Below are 21,411 nucleotides of genomic sequence, written 5' to 3'. Positions count from 1 at the left end.
ATAATTTGTGTATTGTGATTCGGTTATCTGTCCTTTTCACTTGGCATAACCCTGAAATCACTGTTAGTCTGGAAAACTTACAATTTAGATACACGCATCTTTGTTGAATTCAAAAACACGGGCACAGCGGCAGTGGAGCAAACTGTGCATTTAGTGAAAATCATCTACAAATAACAAGTACGTAAAAAACGACGGAAAACAACGATCTATCAAAAAGAACATCGCAAAAAATAACAATAATGAACATATAGCTATCGATAGTTGGAACATTTTAGGCAGATTCTTGGTTGATTCGTTTAGGATGGTAGTAACCTATTTATTTGGCATTTGTGTTGATCAGTTGGTGTATTTCGTCAGATGTTAGTTTAGAAGGATTTTTTCATCGACGTTTTTGGCGCATGAGGTTACAAAAGAAAAACAAAGGAACGGGCAAAAAAAACGTGAAAAATTAAAATAAAAGAAACACAACACAGTGTAAGAAGGAAATATATATAAATATTTCAGGTAGAAAAACAACTGTTGACGCCTCGGTATACATTTTGTCGATTGCTGGACGGTAAAAAGGGCAAAACCAAAACGCAGAACTGCATTTGTGAAATATTGTGTTGTGTTTTTGTCAACGTAAGTGCACCTAAAACCGTTGAAAAGTTAGATAAATATAGAAACAAAAAAACGTCTTAACTTGCCAACACAAAATCTATCGACATCTTATATCACTCGCTGTAGCGAATCCACCTCCGAAAAGTCTGTGTCGAGACTCCACGTGTTTAAGCACCTTTGTGACGTAAACAATAGTCATCACGTGACAGGTAATGTTTTTGTCGCGAGCCAATACGTCAGCCACGCAACGGCGACAGAGAGCAGGCCTCCGCGTGACGTCACAGCCCCGTTGAAGTGGTCTGACGTAGAGAGAGTTGCTGCAGTGAGTGGAGACAGAGTTAGATACGAAGTCAGAGTTGGACTCCGGGAGTTGATGAGACGAGAGAGTCTTTCTGCTTCCCGCGAACAAGCTTCCACCTGGGATTTCAAAATGTGGTTAATTTGTGTTTAGTATTTCCGTGTTTGTTTTGAGTTCTAAAAAAAGTAACGTATTTTGTTGGCATACACAGTAAGGCTAAGTTAGTCCCTATTTGATCTGCCTTATTCCAGCTATAAATATTATTTTGTTTAATTATCCAACATATGTATAATTTATACCTCTACAAAAACTCATAAAAACGGCAATAATAGTTTGTAAGTTTACTAGTTGTGTATTTAATCCCCCAATAAGCAACTTTTGAAACTTGAAGTGTTAAGTTCAATGATTTGTGAACAATACGAAAAACATCATTTCATTGTCTTTATATGGTTTGAACAAAATTTACCTGAACAAGTGACGGGTTCTCCACGTTGGATACGATAAGAATGGCAAGGTCGCCTTCAGTGGTAAGCTGACCAGAGATGGCGCACTCGAGCACATTGAGGCGACTGCGTAATTGCCACACGATGTCGTGAACGGTCACTGGACCTGATAAAGGAAAAGGAATTTTATTATCTCTGTGTATCAAGATTGCTATAGCGACCTGATTAGGTTTTGCAATTTTAGACAAATGAAAAACGCGGTTAAAGGGGAATTTCGTGATTATGAAAACAAACAGCATAAAATGATTCTTTTCGAAAAAGCATTTAGAAACGTTGAAAAAGTTGAACAAAACAAAAAAATGCTTTTAAACAAGGGCTTCAATCTATTTATTCCACCAAAACTTCTGTATCGTTTTCATTGTTTGTTTCCCAAATGAAAACGGTTTTTGACCACAATCTGGTTCTTATCCATTGAATCCTATGCATTCATACCGTCCACCTAATTATACAAAAATGCCCAATTTTGAAACCCTGCTCCAATCTATGCAGTTGTTCAAAACCAAATCTGCTATTTGTAGAATGTCTTGCGTTACAATAAGAACACACAGATATTTTTTCTTGCACAGACAAAAACACCCAAATGCAAACAAGTAAACAAGGTATGTACCTTTCCAAACGTCTTCAGTTATCGCTCGAAGATGTTGTTTATTCAGCATTACACGAAGCAATCCACCACATAATGGACAACATTCATCCGGTGGTCGGATTGCTTTGCACTTTGTGTTGGCGAGAGGTGGACACATCACATCTTCGCAGGCCTCTGCATTCTTTTTGTCTGTGTGCAACGTATTGAGTTGTTAACTTTTATTTCATACTTACCAATTGTGTGGTTTGGTAAAATTTATGGAATATTGGTATTGATAAATTGTGTATTAGTGGGATCTGCATTGAAGTATGTGTAAAGGGTTTACATCTCACCAAGGTGCAAATTGTTTTAACATAGGCTTAACATACCATATTTTTTCTGCGCGGAAATGCTTGTTATACAACAATAAGATTTAGTAAAACATTTTTGCAGTCTGGCGCATGCCCTGATGTTGAAATCACGTCATGTTTTGATGACGTAATGGCTTTGAAAGTTACTACTTACTACCATTGACTTAAATGTTACAGAAATTGGGCGTAATTGTAAATCATACCAGTATAAGTAAATTGTTCACACTGAATTGTGTAAATAAACAAGTCATAAAAAAGCAACAAAACAGAAACAAGCGTTTTTTTTGGAATGGCAGCTTACCTTCGGCCAATCCCACGCTCTTGCACGCCCCCACGTGGTCAACCAGCACGCCGTTGGCTTCAGCCACGCATGAATTGTTGTACGTCACACGATCGTGACCGCAAACCGGTCGACCGTGATGAGACGAGCAAGTACTCTAAAACCAAAATGTCTTTTAATATAAAACCGCTACCATATGACACAGTCAGACTAGTTATTTATTTTCTTTTTTTTTTGCAACGGTTTCTTTCAATAAATTTAATACACAAAGATTTCTGACCAGTTTAAATACAACCATTAAAGTGTATTATCAGATTAACAATTATATTTCACGGTCAGTTGCACGAAGCTGGTTCAGAACCTGTTCTAGGCAAAATTGATAAAAATCACAAATTTTTCGTACCTTGCATTCTCCAGTATAAGCCAAGTTTCTTCGTTTAGCGCGCATCAGTTTGCAGACGTCATCGAACTGCTGATTGTTAACGTCACAAGAGACACTATTGTTGGAGAGAAATGCGGCGGAGGAGAAGAAACGAGAGGAGGAGAGAATCACCTGACAATTGAACCGTGTTCAGTTAAAAAATGATAAAGTACGCAATTTACGCCTTTGCCTGACGTAGTTGCTCGCTCATAACACACGATTCCAATTGCAGATATATGCTAAACTGAAACCTTTAGTACAATTCAGTCTGTCTTTTTCGTTATGTAATGTCACATACATAACATCGATTTCGCCGATATATTGGCATCCACAGTTCTTGAACAAGAACTCGATTTTTATATTTTACATTACATAACAAAAAACGCCGACCGATTTGAGTGTAATAGAATTTGAGTTTAGTATATACCTCTTTTTCTTCATGTTTTTTATATCTTTCATATTGTTTTTTCAAAGCTATCAACATGTCATTGAATTTTACATAACACAACCCAAACAAACAGCAAAAAAATTTGTAGACAGCGAATGCAATCTTTGCAGACGTTTTAACAACTGTTTGTGGCCATCATTGTGGTCAAGGGCAAAAGTGCAAAACTAAAAAGTGGCCAACATCTATTTTTGTACTAAATTCATGTATTTTCGAGCACTTGTCAGTCAAGACTTAAATGTTAATAACATCTCAACTAAATGTTACATTGTACTGAGATTTTACCTGTTCTTCGTCATGAACAAGTTGATGACGATGCGACGGTTTCAGGCTTCCTGTTGCCCGCTGAATGGCGTTGCGGAGCCACCTGCTGCAAACCCGAAATCTCGGAATACATTCGTATTGCTGACATTTGTGAATTTGAGTGAGACAGACTCTTGGCGAAGCAACGCACCTGTTAAAGAATAGTGTGTTAACGTATGCTCAGAGGTTTTTATAAATTTTAGAATAAATCTGTTTCTCTTTTACTTTCTAGATTTAACTGGTGCAAACGTATACATTGACACACATTTTTAGGCAAATCTTTGCGAAAAAAACACTACTTAAAATATCTATTAATAGTAAAGGTAGAGTTTTTTTTTAAGCAAATAAAGTTATGTTGAGTTTTTAACAGAAAATGTAGTACAATAACTTTATATTAATTTTGGGTGGCTTCTTTTAGAAATAGCACACTTTTATACTGGGTTTGATCGGTTTTTGTCCCATATTTTTCCACCCAACTGATTTAAACGCGATTTAACAATTTTAAACGGTATTGTCAAAAAAACGGAGTTAGATATTTTGAATTTTGAAATACATTTATAACCATAACAAAAAAATTATCTTTCGTCACCTTTCTCTTTCCCCGCACGGATTATTCTGACATGGATCCTGGCTGCTACAAGTTCCAATTGTGACATCACTTGGCGGCATCCCGAAACAAGCTGCCAGGCACAAACTTGGATAGGTTCGACCGTCAGCCCCACAAACCGGAGAATAATTGTTTTCACAGTCACAAGGAACGCCTGAAAGTATTAAATTTTAGGAAATAGGAACATTGAAATATTTTAAACGGTCCCCCAAATTTCTCCAGCGGTTTCCCAAAATTTGGACTTGCAACTTTTTTGGTATTTAAATGAAACACTTGCGGTCTCTTAAAACTACTTAGCGGTCACCCAAACCAAACTTTAAAAAAAAACCTGGTGGTAACCCTACCTGTGAATTTTCGTTTTTCTTCGACCGAACTTTTTGACGTCAAACACTGACGTTTTGTGCACGTCACCACCCCGTTATAACAACTACAGAAGTTGCAGTCAACGTAAAAGTGACTTCCATGACCTAAAACATTAGAAAAGTTTAAAATTTTGCCGCTAAAATCCACTATTGCATTTCATGTTTAGTCATTTTTAAACAATACATTACAACTGTATAATTTTTTTGAAGTATTTAGACATTGACTAAAATGTACTAAAAAAGACTTTAATGAACAAAGTATAGACCATTTTGACAGCTAAACGCCGAAATCAAATAATTTTAGCCTTACTTCGCAATTGCCCAGCCAGATTGCATTCTCTTTTTCCATCTGTGCATTGCAGTGCGTGGCATCTTCTTAGAGATCCAGATTTCGTGCATGTACAGGCTTTGAAGCAGCCGTCCCCTCTAGTATGATCCAACACACGAACCAAGGAACCATACGGAACCACAAAAGTGGAGCCCTGTCCCATCTTGCAACCTGGACATAAAAATGTTTTTAGTCAGAGTAGGCCTATACAAGTTTATTTTCTTGTTTCAGCTTTTTAGTAAACGAAAGTGCCAACAATTAAAAGATTTTAATGGCCTTCTTTATCTCTTTTTCTGCTTTTAACATGCTAATAATTCACTTCCAGTTAGTAAAAAGTGTTCCTAATCTTTAGCGTTGTGCAATTTGAGTTTACATGTTCTACGTGGTTTTTGCCATAAACTAGCTCATAATTTATTTGCAAGATTTATTACATTTACATTGTTCGATCATTGCCACAAAAATCAGTACAATTTGAATATTAGAACCTTTTTCAATATATTTAAGCAATCTATCAGGTCTACAAACAACATTTACTTGGCTTACCTGGCAAACATGAATATTTTGGACAGGGCTTTGTTGCGTCACAAGGATTCCTGTTGATGACGCAAACCTCTCCACTTTCACACGGGTTGGGGAGACACGGTTGAGTGACGTTGACTGTCTTTGATACCTGTCCGGGTTCTGGAAACACAAAAGTTTTTTAAAGCATTTTTAAACAAAAATTAAAAGACCAACTAAAGGAGATTGATTGAACACAAAGCTATACCTAAAAGCATGTATGGTGTAAATGCATTCTTTTGCAAATGTTCTTTCTGCAAATGTATCAATGCAAAAACAATAGTTATTGTTACACGATATTATATTGTTGTTTTTTCTTGAAAATTACTCCTTTTAGTAAACTGTTTTGAAATCTATTAGTATAACTATAACAGATTCTAATACATTTACAATACAATGTATTCTTTGTTTAGTATTTTCCAGACTTTTTGTGTGGTTCAAAATTTAGTTCTTACTTGTGTAAGTTGAAATTGAAATGCATTTTGACTGTAGATGATGTGGCGATAAACTTTCACAAATTTGATCCACAGTAATTGCAGCGGGTAACAGATGTTTGTGGACACACTTGTTCAGCAGATCAAGGCAGTCAGACCTTTTTAAAGATACAAATGAAAAACATGTTTAAAACCTTGAAACAGAATGTGTTTGAAGCGACTTTAGTAATTTTAGGCACTATTTGAAATATATATTTTTAGTTGAATAAATGATATTTTTTAAAATTTACTTTAGTTACCTATTTCATATTTTTTCATGATTTTACATAAGTTTGAGACTTTCCATATTTTAAATTTTCAAGTTTTATTCGTTTTTGACTATTTCTCATAGCTAAGCCACATTTTAAAAATATTTTGTTATTGCAAAAGTGAGCAAGCATAACCAATAGAAAAATTCTGAACCCTTTTATACCTGCAAATAATGGCTTCCCCGGTTCGTTTACTGCACGGTTTAATATTCATCGCACATGCAACCATTTTCCATTTTTCCGGTTCACATGTGGTTATATCTTTTACCGAAATGTTAAAGTGAAGAATCCGAATTACTCCACTTAACCAAGAACTGCAAAACAAAAATAAGTTCAACTTAAACATAAGTGAATGCTACTCAAGATTTCAAACCTCAAAGACCAGTAGTATAGTGCTTTAACGTGAGTTTAAGCAATCACAATCAATTCGAAAAAAATCAGAAGCAAGTTTCTTAACAATTTTTCGATTTTTTTAATCCATTATTGACAAACTTTTAGCTCAAATACAAAACAAAACTGCCAGTGAACATGTATACAGAAAAAACATTGTACTTTAATTACGATTTAACAATTACTGTTGTCATCATCAGTGCAAAGTATTTTTTATTGTTTTTAAATCTTTACAGTTTAAAGCCACAACAAGTTAATATGTAACTTCTTTAGGTTCAACAGATTTCATATCTTACTTGTACGAATGACGAGCTATCGTGTCGCCGTCTGCATCGCATTTTCGGAACAGCTCAGTAGGTCTATTGTTGAAGTTTGTACAGAACGACAATTCGTGGCAACCCATCTTGCACGGGCTTCGTACTGCAAGAAAATACATTTATGACTTTATTAATTGCATTTCCTAAGTACCAATTTATGCGTTCGGGTCTTTGTCTGACTAAATGCGCTCTGACGATTTTAGTTATTACTTACGGTAGGTTTGCTTTTTTATTTTTTTCTGTTATTTATTTCCCAATAATTAACATGTTGGGCTTTTTTAATTGGGTATATTATGTCTTCTGTTTAGTAGGGTAAATATTATTAAAAAACTATTTCTTCTGTGCCTCATTACTGAACATAAAAAATTGTTTACAAAACGGCAAAATCAAAGCACTGTTGCATAATTAACCAAATACGCGAGCAATTGTATAGATTAATATGTTAAAAATTGTGGTGAAAATTAAGACGTCCTAAAATTTGTAACATAACAACAGCCAATAATTTGCATTAGGAATCTAGGTCCATTCAGGATTGTCGGTTGTGAAGAACGCACAACTGGAAGTCATTTCAAACAGGATGGTTTAAAGATCAAAGGGTCCCGGGTTCAAATCCGGTGCTTATCCGGTGTTAGCCTAATGTACATGAAGCTATTAGCGTGTGTTGGCTGCACGCTTGACTTCGCCCCGGATTAAATCGAAATTACTTGGCGGGTGCGGCTTCCTGGGGCGGAAAGCCACTGCGCAAGTGGTTCGCGCAGCTGTGTGGGGGGAAAACAAAATTTTTTAAACCATTGAATCTAATTAGTTGTTTGTATTTTCAGAACGTTGATTAACTACAATTGGCATTTTTACAATGAAATTATTTTTTAAAATCAGAAAACGGGCTTGGATTTTTTCAGAAACATTTGTTTCAAATTCTAAAATCAGGCTGGCAGGCTTATGTCAAAAAAATGAAGGTTTTTTCTTTCCTTTTTTAGAGAAATTAATAAATCACGTTCGTTTTTTAAGCGCAGATAATAAAATATTTGGTCTATTTGATTTTATTTACATACCTTCTTCAAGACATCCAGTCAATTCTGCCTCTCTTTCATAAGATTCACACGTATTCTGGAAATCCTCCCAAGCCGGTGGTTCGGGCCAGGGATTGGCAAAGACCTTTGAAATGAAATGTATTTTTATTGCAAGTGATTGTACAAATGGAGTTTGCAAATGGAGTTAGAATGTTCTGAGCAGCGTATCGGTCCTACGTGAGATTTGAACCTTTGTGTCTCACGAAAAAAGAAAAAACAAACAAGTTTAACTTTCAAAATGTTTGATTTAAATCAACTGAAAACAATTTTTAGGTTATTTCAAAAAAAAAAAAGAGAAAAAATATTTGGATTTTTTTTTTTTAAAAGCCAAATGCAAAACAAAAAGTTAATTCCTTACACTAATATTATTCATTACATAACTTATCAATTCCAAACATTACAATTCATATAACATTAACAAAAACACATTCTCACCTTTTTGCAGTTATCTTTACAATTTACAGACAATGCTTTATCACAGCACATCATCTCAGGTAAGGTTCTGCCTCTCCCTGGCTCCTCCACGTGGACATTTGTTTCGATAAAACACTTCCACAAGGGCAGGTGGGGAATCAATTCGCCACAAACTTCTACCAGCTGACTGATGGGTTCCTGGGGCGAAATCTCGGATTGGAGAATTTTTTTGCACGATTTTTGACAAATGGAATTGTCCGAAAGATCGCAGCATGGAAGTTCTGCATACAAAGATGATTGGTTGAAAGTGAGTGAAAATACCGAACAGAAGCCGGCGAACAACGTTAGATCTTGAACTAACTTATATTATAAACATGAATTAAAAATAAGCAAGTGTTAAAAATACGTTAAAAAATACGTTTCCGGCTTGGTGATTGTTTTAGTGCAATTGTGTCGCTAAGTTCACCAAATAAAGAAATAAACTCATCTCATCTCTCCTTTAGGATTGTCATGCACAACCTTGTTTTGTTATAAACGTGTTACTTAAACATAAAAAAATAAAAGTTTTTTTAGAATCCCTAATCTATAACCACTGGGCATGGCCGCTGCCACAATGCAACAGTGCTTTGTGATCCATAATTCACTTATACATCCGTTGAAGAATCAACGCAAACGAAGCGATTATATTACCGGTCGTTCACCCTTGAGACCAGCTAGAAGCGGATACCATAGCACTATGTATATGACACGTATAATTGCATCAGCCATAATGGAGCTTACAAAAACAACACCTCTAGTCGGGCTTTGATCTTACATCTGTCTCAGATACGTTTATATAACACCCATCGATTTCCGATCAGCTTTTGTGGAATTTCAAAGCCACCGCCTGTGCGCATTCGCATGTTCTTACAACAGATCTTTGATGGGATTTCTTATACACGGTATGTGGCGGTATATGAGAGTAATTGGGTTACCTTTGTCGATACAAGCAAGCATACTCTGGTCGAATAAAATACAAGGTGCCCAAGTGATAGGACAAACATTTAGGCCCTTTGCAGTCCACATTACTAGGGAAATACTAAACGAACGGCTTATATTTTCCGTCAAAATTACGATTTAAGTATAAAATTGCTATGTTATGCGATTATGCAGATATAATGGAACAAAAATTTGCCTTAATAAGGTTATGCGATTGTGCAAGATTTTTTTTTTATAATTTACCAATTTATTTATACTTATGCAACCTTAGTTAAAACTACTTCCTGTTTTTGAATACTGGAAGCACACCCACACTTTCACGGGCTGGAATACTTCATTAAATTTTAAAAATTGCTTTGTTAGCTACTAGTTAAACTCAATATTCGGGTTTAAACGTCTCGGAAATGAATGTGAGGCAAAATTTTGGAAAATCAACTCCCTCCCAAGATGGCGTTTGGTGAAAATTACTGGGTGTTGACAGTACTAGGTTGTTGAACGGCGCTCGGGCACAAGAATCGTGCGACTCGATTTATGAATGACAATAGAACACATGATTTTGCTTTCAAGATAGTAACATCTATATTGATAGATGAAACATGGCCTAGACGCTAATCTTGAATTGAAAGTTGATAAAAATCGTCTATCACTTTTTGATGCGTTTTTTTTTGTTAAAACTGAAACGCCCTATGTTAGAGTAAATGATGTACCGTACACTTTTTACGGGTAATACATGAACCTTTAACAAAAAAATCTTTTTTTTTTATTTTGACATATATTGATTGGGTTTATGATATTTTTACTGAAAGTTTTCCAAATTCTACGACTTGTTAGCTGAGGTAAACGTACTGTTTTTGGAACGACGCACCAGGGGGTCCCATTTGGGAACAGCCGGTTTTTACCATTTTTCTTGTCTTTTAGATTTTAGAAGTTTTGACAACCTAACATGTGTGTGGGCTTGTACATGGTTTCATGTACATCTGCCAACACTACAAAGCTTAACATACACTCCTTTGCTTAAAACTGATACGAGATTCTTCGTAGAATTTATGGAAAACCGCTGCATGTAATCACAATCCAACAGGAGTCAGGTTTTGCATTTACAAGGAACCAGTGACAACACAATTTTAATCTGTCGATGCATGCCGGGAAAAAGTTGTAGGATGGACACACTTTTTACGCCTAACTATTGTATTGTTGTGGATTTCAAAGAAAAATATTTTTCAATGAGATATTGGTAATTTTGTTTTGGGCAGAACCTAAAGAACTCAAAAAATCTAGTTTTTAATTTTAAATATATTGTAAGTGCAACAAGTCTTTAGGCAACGAATGATTATGTGCGTAAAAAAGTGGGACGCTATTGTGACAAAGATGTAATTTAGGTTGTGTATTTTTCGTGTGAGTTTCGGTTTTAACAAGACGGACTTTATTCGGACCTAACTTCACACTCTGCCTAAAACCATCAAAATTTCCTATACAAATCATATTCACTTACTGTCGATAAAGGTCTGTTTGGTGGCATTAGCAAATTCTTCCATACATCTTTCCATCGTATCTCCACACTGTGCGTCCACTACAGCAATAATGTCGTTGGGTGTGGGTGATCGGCGATCGTTACCGAACGCTCGTTCACACATATGACGACAACTGCTTGAAGTTTCTCTATTCCTTCCACAGCATCTGCAAAACATATAAGATGTTTCGGTAATTTTTGGGTGCTTATTTTTATGCTTTTGACTAGTGATTCTCAACCCCGGCTCTAAGGGCTGCATGCGGCTTCCAACTACTTATTTTGCGACCCTCACCATCAGACCTCAGAAAATCAACAAAGATTATAATATCACCATCACAGCTATAAAAGAAACTTCAGACTTTTGTTGTTTGCTGGTCACCTTTTTTATTGTTTTTTGCGGCTCCTTACACACTTAAAAAACTACCTTTTGGCCCCGACAATACAAAAAGGTGAGAACCACTGCGTTTGACTATTAGCTCATATAACACACTTAAAATAGTGAAACATTATTTTTAAAATGTACTTAAAGATTAACTCGTAAAGACCCCCAAATAGGAAGTTGCTACAGTATCATATATGATTGCAGTGATGTGATTCAGTCGGACGCACCGTTTCTATAGAACCAGCACGTCCAACGACATTTTAGGATATCAGCGAACCGGTTAGCATTACTGGTTACTGTCGATGGACTTTTTGTAACAGCACCGGCTGAAAGACTTTTGTAATAGAACCGGGTGACTAAAAATTTAAATCCCACCACTGTATGATTGGACTTTACTTCCAACATTACATTCGGTGTCCACATTCCTAGTTTGTGCTGTAGCGGTAGCCTATGTTAAATTTTTGTTGTTTCAATAAGTTCTACCCACCTTTGCCGACTTTCCTGTTTATAAATGCATTTAAACATTTCTTCCTCGTAATCGTTTCGACACTGATCAATCAGTTCAAATCTGGAATTGGCCTGAAATTAAAATGATAGTGTTTAACGGCCAATGTTTATACATGTGTTAAGTTAGACACTTTAAATACAATGGCAAAGGTTCAACGAATAATTTATCGTACAATAATATTGACAAACGTGTACCTTATATATGTAACACTGGATTAGCAGTAAAACCTATGACTGGTGGACTTATTAAGAAAACTTTTTGGATGAATTTTGGATGTCAATACTGCAATCAAATTTCAAATAAAACAAAATGCTTTGTTGCCGTTTTACAATTTACAACCAAAACTTTTATTTTTTTCAGCCAAAACTAAACGATTCATCAAAAACTGCAAAAAGTTTAATAAAGTGAATACATAGCAATGCAGACTTTTTAACAACCGTGATGGGTATTTTCAGCAAATAACGATTACCACAATGGTAATTATTATAGCGTTTGCTTAAATGGATAAATTAAGTATATTCCCCGTAAATAAGCTCTTCAGAATTTGTGCACCAATTTTGGAAGTTTTAAAGCATTTCTGCAGAAGACTGAGGAATTCATGGATCAAGGATATTATGTTTTAAAATTTATCGTGTGATCTTTCTTCAAAGTCGAATCAAGGTCAAACCGCGGAAGAAGAAAACTTCACACCGATCCTTGCATCAACATTATGTGTTAAGTCACGGGAAAATGCCGCAGAAAACCCGGTATTTGAACCCGATTCCCGATACGGGTGAAGTCAATCGCAACCTTGCGTGGAATGCTATGTGCACAAGCTATTTAGTGCAAATATTCGGTTTGCTCAATCGCGTCAATGGGTAGGTCACATTTCAAAATGGCCGATACGCCCTATTGAAAATTTTGGACGCGTGCCAAGGATATAGGGGTGGGTTTTGCAAGAGGGAATGCACCTAAAGTATTGCTTTTGCAAGGGGTGTGTTCTGAAGAGCAATGCTATTGATACCTGGGAAAAAAGATTTCTGTGGTACTAGAATTTGTGAAAAAAACAAACAAACTATAATTTGTATTCAAAATTTCAAATTGAAACGTTTTGCTCAGGCCAAAGCAATTACAACAACGGTAAAAAAAATAAAAAAATGTTGTACAATTGGGCAAAAAGGAGTAAAAACGCCCATATTTTGTAAGTTTGTCAAGCAATCCCTCCCAGTACTTGGTGAACACGCGGCTTAAAGCGTCTTTATGTCACAAAATAGGGCAAAGGTCACGACCGAACACCGGTAGCTAGCAATAATTACACGAAACTGTGTAAGCTAACGCCCTGATACGACGCGTGTCGTATGACAAAGGCAACTAGCTACAAAAAATGAGGTCGGCGCTATGGTAGGGCTTGTTAACACGAAATGACACGCGACCCATCTAGACTTGCATGAGGCATGCCAGTGACCATTAAAGGGGAACTGGATATTTGGGAAACAATAAAGTGTGGTGTGGTTTGCAGAGACCACCCAAGCACTTAAGATCAAGTGTCCCTAGTTTTTTTTGATATGTCAAGGACACCTTTAAATTTAATTGAACAAACAAATACCCCAATCCGTAAAAATTTAAATCACTTCGTCGCTACGTTTACAATGTGCAACTAGATTTTTTGGTGTTATGGAAAAAAGGTAATGTTTCGCTTAAAACGTTTGGTAGCATCACATTTTGTTTTGTTTTCCGTTTCTTACAGTTAATATAACTTTTAAATTTCAATGCCTACATAAGGTAATAGTTAAGCGCTTTTTGTACAGTCACACATGCAAGCAAGTAAAGATTCGGTATTTTTTTTGCATTTACTTGTTCATGTCTAAAACACAAACATCGACACGAGACGCACACAAACAGTCAAATCACACGCACAGCTAGAATCCATGGGAAAATAGTTTAACGCCAGAAATCGTACACCACCAAAAGGCTGCACTCCTGCCTCCTGAATCAGGCGCAGGTCAAGTGGAGCGACCACGTGATGTGACGTCACAATGACTCGGTTTGGGTGTCAACAAGAAATTAAATTGCACCGTATTTTCAGTGTCGCGTTGGTTTTCTATTGTTAATGGCTGTTTCGCTTGATTAGATTTCGACTGTCTAGTCGTTTTGCCAGAACGGGATCCGTGCACTTGAAAATGTTTTATGTTTGCTGATGGAATTTCTTATTCAAACCTTTTTTGCTTGGAAACAGTAGAGACACAAACTTACATATTTTAATGAAATGTACAGATTTTCAAAACAGTAATTAAAACGCTCACACACATACGTTTTGTTAATATATTTACCGTATGCAAGTTTTATATTATTTTTTGGTCAAAATGTTTTGCGATTTCATATCAACTTATTGTCTATTTATTAACCATATTAAATCACTTCAGAGACTGCAAAGTGAACATTTGTAAAACATGAACAGTTTTTCGGATTATTTTGATACTATTTCCAGCTTTAATACGCGTTACACAGATCTGCGTAATTTGAAACCCGCCTACATTTCCGTTTCTATCCCTCTGGAGAGAAATCGTTATCGTTCGATTTCAAATAATCGCATTAAGGCGTTTGAAAAGTTTTAGCGTGTTTAATGATGCGTGACGTGCCACACGCGACTTTTGTCACGGTTGGATAACTCCTACATGATGTCTAACCCACCAAAATCCGATCGGTTTTTTTATACAGAAGATTTCATCCAAATTTAATATTCAAAACACAGTCCAAAATATAGTTTTGGACAATATGGTCAATTTTTATTTCTAGATAATGCTTTCAATTATCTTAGTAGCAACTGGCGACTGTTTAAGTTTAACTGGTGGTCCATGATGACTTTTCAGGTGGTCCACAGGACGTTAATTAAATTTGGTTATAAACTGAAAATAGTTGCATATAATTTATTGAATATTTAGTAGGAAAAAAGCTTATCCAAGTTATTGGACATTTGTTGTTAGGTGTTAGTTGTTTGATATCACCCCTCGAATGTTTCAAGACAACATGCTTGTTGTGGACGCTATCTTTATTCTTATACTTAACAATCGACTGGTTCACGATATTCATTTAATTGAACTGGTGGCCCATGGCCTGAAACGAGTTGAGAACCACTGGTTTAAGCCGTGAGACAATCAGAATTCGGTCGTAAAGTAGCGATGATTTGGTAAACAACATATTTAACATTTGCCTGACAAGACACCCACAAGATAGTTGGTGGAATTTATGGAAACCAAACGGACGCAGTTGGCTGAGTAAACTTTAACCTCGGTTTATTACCTTCCAGGCAAACAGTAGTGGCCACCAGGGCGCCTGTTTGTTTGTGCTTGCCGGTTTAGGCCACCGAAAATGCGGCGGATCACGATTAATGAGAATTTGAAAAGTTGGAATTTCGACAGAGATGTGATATTATGGCGGACGCAAAGATTTAAACCCTCCAGAATTTTTTCGTGCGAAAAATCGTTCTGTCTTTGATTGAGTCTTAAGTTGCTAAGATCCATTTAAATGTGACACAAACACGTTTTTGACTGACTTCGCAGTATTTTAAACGAGTTTTTTGTTTTATGTTTTTTTTTTACTTAAACTCATTAAATTTGAACGAAAAAAGTTTTGCTGCAGAAAAATGAAGGACACTTTCTGTGTGTAATGTCAGGTTTGAATATAATGTGACATTTCATTTACAACTGTCAACGAATACAAACCCTAATGAATAATTCATGTCATTTCTCCGGCCAAGGTTGGTAAATTGAACGAATATGACTCACATCTACACTTACAAGGCGCCCAAACCGGTCTATATTACTATATTAGCGTCTGGACGCCCAAAAATCTTATTGTGTGAAGTCTTCGTAAGATTACATTTACGTTATTTTTTGTATGGTTTAGCAAAAATTACTCATTATGTTATGAAACAATATTTTGTGTAGATTAAAGCAGTGCGTAAGTTTGGTAATTCTTCCGTTTAAACAACTTTGTGGTGGTTCCCGATCGACTTTCGGGCGTTATCTGACCCACTAAAACCACCCCATTGATCCCTAGGGGGTCCGCGAACCCCAGTTAGAGAAATACGGGTTTTCAGAATTACAAGAAATTATTTGATAACATCTTTTAAAACATTCTTGCGGAAGACATCTTTTCGCACGTTGAGAAATTTTAAACCTAAACTCAAGTTCCAAACTTAAAAAACTACGCATGGGCACCTTGGAACCTACGTCACTAGTTTCCCGGTTACTCGGGGTCAAATTACAATCACAAAAGCAATTGCGTTGAACGGGATACGTGAAATTAAAACTCGACGACTGACGACAAGGACTCATATACAGTGACAGAACCCCCGAGCAATAAAATTGTGGAAATCTTTGTAGTGATGACAACTGTGTTTGTTATGTTTAGGCAACGACATAAAGGATTTTGACGCGGTTTTCGATGTTTGCAAGTCGAGGGCTTGACGTTTTTAGCGTTAATCTATTGAGGTTTATGGCTTTTGGAACCAAAAAAAACAAATCTCCACCCAAAAAAGCTGGGTATTTGGACAGCAACTAAAAATATACCTCACTTTTGTATTGCGTAAAACGTAGGCATATTCAAATTAAACTGTTTCGACAAAACTATTGTCGTTTTGAGAAAAGCTAACGATTTTAAAGTTGTGTTTTGTGCTTAAATTTGGCCAAATCGTTTATTGGTTTGTACCACTTTGCGAAAACACATTATAGCAATCCCCTATCGACATGAATTTATTTTGGGATTCCAAGCCGCGTTTAAAAATGTTTAATTTTCACATAAAAGTTTGCCAAGTAAAATAATTAAAGTTTATTAATTTCAGTTCATAACATGGGAGAAAAAAATGCTTTTGTGGGGTTAACAATTACATTGGTGTGTCATAAAACATTCATATATTAGTAACAACATTATAAGGTCAAACAAATAGCTCAGGACAAACAGAAATCGCGAACACACCAAAGTCAGATTTTCTGCCCGCAAATCGCTCAGACCTTTACCAACAAAACGCAGGTGAGTATAGCAAGTCAAAAAACCCTCGAAAAATCAGTTATCGGGCAACAACGACCCTACAACAACTAGCGCGCCAACTTAGATACACAGAATCGCTCGGTGTTTGAATAGTATTCCACGCTTCAAGATTTCTTATTGCTTCTAGCAGGCCCAGAGGTGTATGTATTAGCGACTCGATCGCCCGATTCGAAATCCCCAGTAAAAACAACGACGCCCACAGTGTGAGGCCATAATGTCGCCCGTTTTCATTGTGGATACGTCACTCATCAAGGTATAACGCACCCAAGTGAGGGGAAATGTTTATGGACCCACCACTGTTCTCGCTTCGCTCTGGGCGCCTCTATAGGCCGCCTATTGCAAAGCCAATGAATTGAGGCGCAAATTCGTGGCTTTTTAATGGCCATAATTCATCCTAATGGACGCATAAAACACTCCAGAATATTAGGTCGCTCGGCATTTGGGATTGGCATTTTATCACCCTTTTTGGGGCTGGGTTTTATACATTTGGGTGATTTTTGTATGGGGTGCGTAATTTCCACAACAATGCCAGTGGCGGCTATTATAGAAATATGTTTTTGTGCGGAGTTTTAGCGAGAAAGGGGCTGTCACGCTAGTATTCCTAAATGACATTCCGAATTTTACATCGCAATGAGGTAATATGTGACGTAGCGGCATTGCGCAATAGTTCTAAAATCATTCAACAACTTATTGCAGAATTACAAAATATTTAATTTTCGCTTTAATATTAATGCTACTTTGTTAAGGTTACAAGTAATTTAAGCAGTAAATGTTCATTGGTATTGAAGCCTCAAGCCATTTTACCCCAAGCTTAAACTCTATTGTTTTGCAAATTTGCTGCCTTTAACTTGCATTTACTTAGTTACATTCCCTACTGCATCGCAGAACTGTCAATCAAAAGTTTTACCTGGAGACAAGCGAACCTGCATTGGTCAACCATCGCATCCTCGCAACATTTTTGTCCAACCCACGTTCCGTTCACATCTGCAAATAAAAACATGATTGCTTTAGATTTTTGTTTCAGAACACAATTTGAAATATGAATTCAAGTGATTGAATTTTTGATAAACAAAGGTTCGAGAAAAACTGAACATTATAGCAAAACACGCTTTACTAACTATAAGTTTAAGGTAAATTCTCTGTTTTTACAAACAGGTGCACAAAAACGTTCAAATAAAAAGTATTTAAAAATGTGCAATAATAGCCCAAATAACATAACTTGACTTATGAATTGGGGTTTAAACGTTTTCCGTGCCTAAAAATGTTTTTGGGTCAATTAAACGACCACTTTTGTGATTCTTTTAGACAGAAACTCTTTAAGCTAAAACTTTCTTGAGCACATCAGTTACACAAAAGAGAAAACATATTACAACCATAAAGCATGTTCATCACATTACGTCAAACAACGTAATCTGTTACGTCACAATTAACAAACACGATTAACAGCTGATCCGAACAAAAAGTCCCCCCAACTGCCAGCAATAATATCACGGATGTTGTTCAACAATTGTTTACACGCGCGCGGCCAGTTAACAAAACACAAGAGTTTTTCGCGCCGCGAAGTCAGCACCAAAACAAAGCGTTTCTAAAACGATTTCAGTGCGTTTGACGATAGCTATTGTCGTTCGATTGTTTGTAATCGCGTTTGGCGGCGTTCCAACGTTCCACAATAGATTTGTCATAGCGTTAAATAACTTTAATCAAAAACAGAATTACAAGAGAAATTGTGTACATAGAATACAATATGCAGATATTCCGAAATAACTTTAACTGTGCACAAAATTAGTTATTATATTGTTGTATAAAATCATTAAAAAAACTGTTCAAAAGGCATTTTTAAGCCATGTAAGAGGATTTTAGGTCAGAAAGGCAAAACGATTTACCACCCAAAGAACAGGGTAATGTTCTGGTGCAATGACGCGTAAAGAGATTTGTGTCGTAACAAGCATACCTGCTGCGACAACAAGGAGTCTCACGCAGATTAGAAAATCTCCCCATTATGACGTAGCAATGCGTGTGTGTTGCGTTGACGTCAAATACAAAATGCCGGATTTGACTGGTTTATGTACAAACTGATAATGGCTCTGCCTTTCAAATTTTGAAAAGGACGGCAGTTTTTTGAACAGACAGACAACAAAACACATAAAATGGCCTGTTTTTAAACAGCTTTTGTTGTGACGCAACTTTCAAAAAACTATAATAATTGCAAAGCAAGTTGAAAACTTTTCTGTTAAAATGTTTCATTCTGTTAGAGCTTCTAGCATTATTTGAAATAGGTTGATTGGATTAGGCATATATTTGTAATATGTGCGAACACATTGCAGTCAATAACCAGCGTTTTTAAACATTATGCATGTCTGCATATATACAAATCTACTTGAAACCAACTTTTAAGCATTAGCTGCTTTGGTGATGCTCCAAGATAGTTTCAAACAATCTTTCTTAGGTTTGGACCCAGTATAACTTTACGTACATGCCATTTAAAGCAGTTAAACAAGTTTAAAACCAATTATTAAAGCAATTTGCAATGGCAAATAGACTGTGTGCAAAACAGAAGCCCTCTTTTCAAGTCAATTATAAAAGTCATAGCATTTGTTAAAGGCTGGCAGACACTTCAAAAGACAGACAGATTGGCATTACCGCTTTTTGACAGCAACATCAGTAACGTGAAGAGCAAGGTGTTGAAACTGCAAGAGGATTGAATATCCATTTCGTTTCGCTCGGCTTGTATCAGAGGTTCAAAGGCAGGTTAAAGATTTTTCAGCCATTCAGTTGTCCAAATTATACAGCAGAACTTTAGACTTTTCCTATCCTTAACTCTGTCCGTCCCAAGAGGAACAAGTCAAAGGCAAAAACAACAGAGTTACCAACACAGCAGTCAAACTCTCCAGGTCGTATCATTTGCGCGGTTCAGCTCGTCCGTCTGTATATCGTGGTCTCATGGGATGTAGCGGTGTAACAGATTGGCTTTTCACTGCACTGCCTGCTGTAGCCTATAAGCGACGCAGCGCTTATGCTGTAAGTGCAAGTTACCACTAAATACGACCGAGACGCAGTGATTGATAGCGCACGTCGTGCTGCAAATGAAAAGCTGCTGCGTCGTGACAGTCGCTGTTAACTCACGGCGTCTTCACCTCAGCCGCTGCTGTGTTTAGATACAACATAGGTGCCTACATTGTCGCCTTTTTGATGACTGCAAGGCATATGGCCGGGTTGTCACTTTCTGCTTCTAAGCCGAACGCGAAATCTGCCGAATGCGAAAGTTCAAAGTCTTTGTTTACATTGGCAAAAAAATCCTCTTAACCATGTTTTCCGAAATTGGCAATAAAAATTAGAAAACGAGCATTCGCAAAAGTAGTTTTAAAAACACTTTGCGCTACACAACTAAAACTTGCTAGCTGCTTTGGTAGTGCTTAAAGATAAAACTTTGTTGATGATTTGTGCTAAATATGACTTCACGTATCCAATTTGTAATGAGAAACAATTGGACATTTTTACCCCCTTTGTCAAATATAAAAGTCACCACTAAGAATAATTTCCAAAACACTTTGCGCTGGTCTCTAGCAAAACAAAACCTCACTTGGTGGGAAAAATACACATGTTACCTCCTAGCGTAAAGCAACACAAGACGACATGATATACGACACTGCCTTCACAATAACCTAAACCCGATGACAAAAGGCGGCACGCTTCGCGATTATGCGATACTTTGGTTCACAACAGGGCGACTGCAAAACAGCTATAACCCACACGAAGCTCAAATCCTGCTGTTTGCAATCCAGGCTTACTTCAAACGGGCCGAAAAACGTCCCGTCATTAACTTAACGAGCCACGTCAATACGCTTTCCACAGGTATTATAGGTCCTCGCTAAATCTCCAAACAGGGTATATGTATCCTTTCAGTAAGCTGCGTTTAATACTGGCACACCCATACACTTTTTATAGGTTACGTTTTAGAGTCATTTTTCACTGCTTTTGCACAATTCTGCCTGGCGTAATAGTTGATCGTTTTGGGTATAAACGTTTTACAGTGTTGTTTAGCTGCCTGCAAGAAGACCTCATCATTTCAGACACCTCAATACATGTAAAATGCCCTTCTTTTCATCTATATCATTTGAACACGGTAAATAAACGCAGTTTACAATCGGCAAACTGTAGGAAGATATTCTCATTTCAGAAACCACACAACATGTAACGGTCCTTCTTTCTATCTGAATGATCTATAAAAGCTAAAAGAACGCAGTATTTAATGATTATTGGCATTTATAAAGAGGGCAATTTAGATTTTTTCGGCCCGTGCGTGAAATCTTACTACCAACAACAACAGAAATCACGAAAGCCGGATGCCTTGTCCCTAGTATATATGTTAATCTGCTCTCTACCGAGAATACAAGACCGCCTCTGCGGGCCACGCGCTCCGCAATATCAGAT

At 36.7% G+C, this 21,411-nt stretch overlaps 1 protein-coding gene across 1 annotated transcript; it reads right to left on the bottom strand.

The window, feature by feature from the left end:
- Positions 1–83: 83 nt before the first annotated feature.
- LOC145203912 (reversion-inducing cysteine-rich protein with Kazal motifs-like) lies at positions 84–20,042 on the bottom strand. The gene is made up of 19 exons (XM_080076283.1): positions 19,621–20,042; positions 17,888–17,964; positions 11,932–12,023; positions 11,045–11,229; positions 8,596–8,855; positions 8,143–8,245; positions 7,070–7,193; positions 6,548–6,697; positions 6,097–6,233; positions 5,627–5,764; positions 5,066–5,254; positions 4,738–4,860; positions 4,376–4,547; positions 3,769–3,937; positions 3,021–3,170; positions 2,639–2,774; positions 2,009–2,176; positions 1,365–1,507; positions 84–1,017 (listed from the first exon to the last, which is right to left on the bottom strand). The coding sequence occupies exons 1-19, from the start codon at positions 19,688–19,690 to the stop codon at positions 799–801; spliced, it is 2,805 nt and encodes a 934-aa protein (XP_079932409.1). The 5' UTR covers positions 19,691–20,042; the 3' UTR covers positions 84–798.
- Between the last annotated feature and the right edge of the window lie 1,369 nt (positions 20,043–21,411).

The sequence above is a fragment of the Phallusia mammillata genome, chromosome 8, assembly GCF_965637545.1.
Source record: "Phallusia mammillata chromosome 8, kaPhaMamm4.hap1.1, whole genome shotgun sequence".
Lineage (NCBI taxonomy): Eukaryota > Metazoa > Chordata > Ascidiacea > Phlebobranchia > Ascidiidae > Phallusia > Phallusia mammillata.
This window is presented reverse-complemented; position numbering and strand designations above follow the sequence as displayed.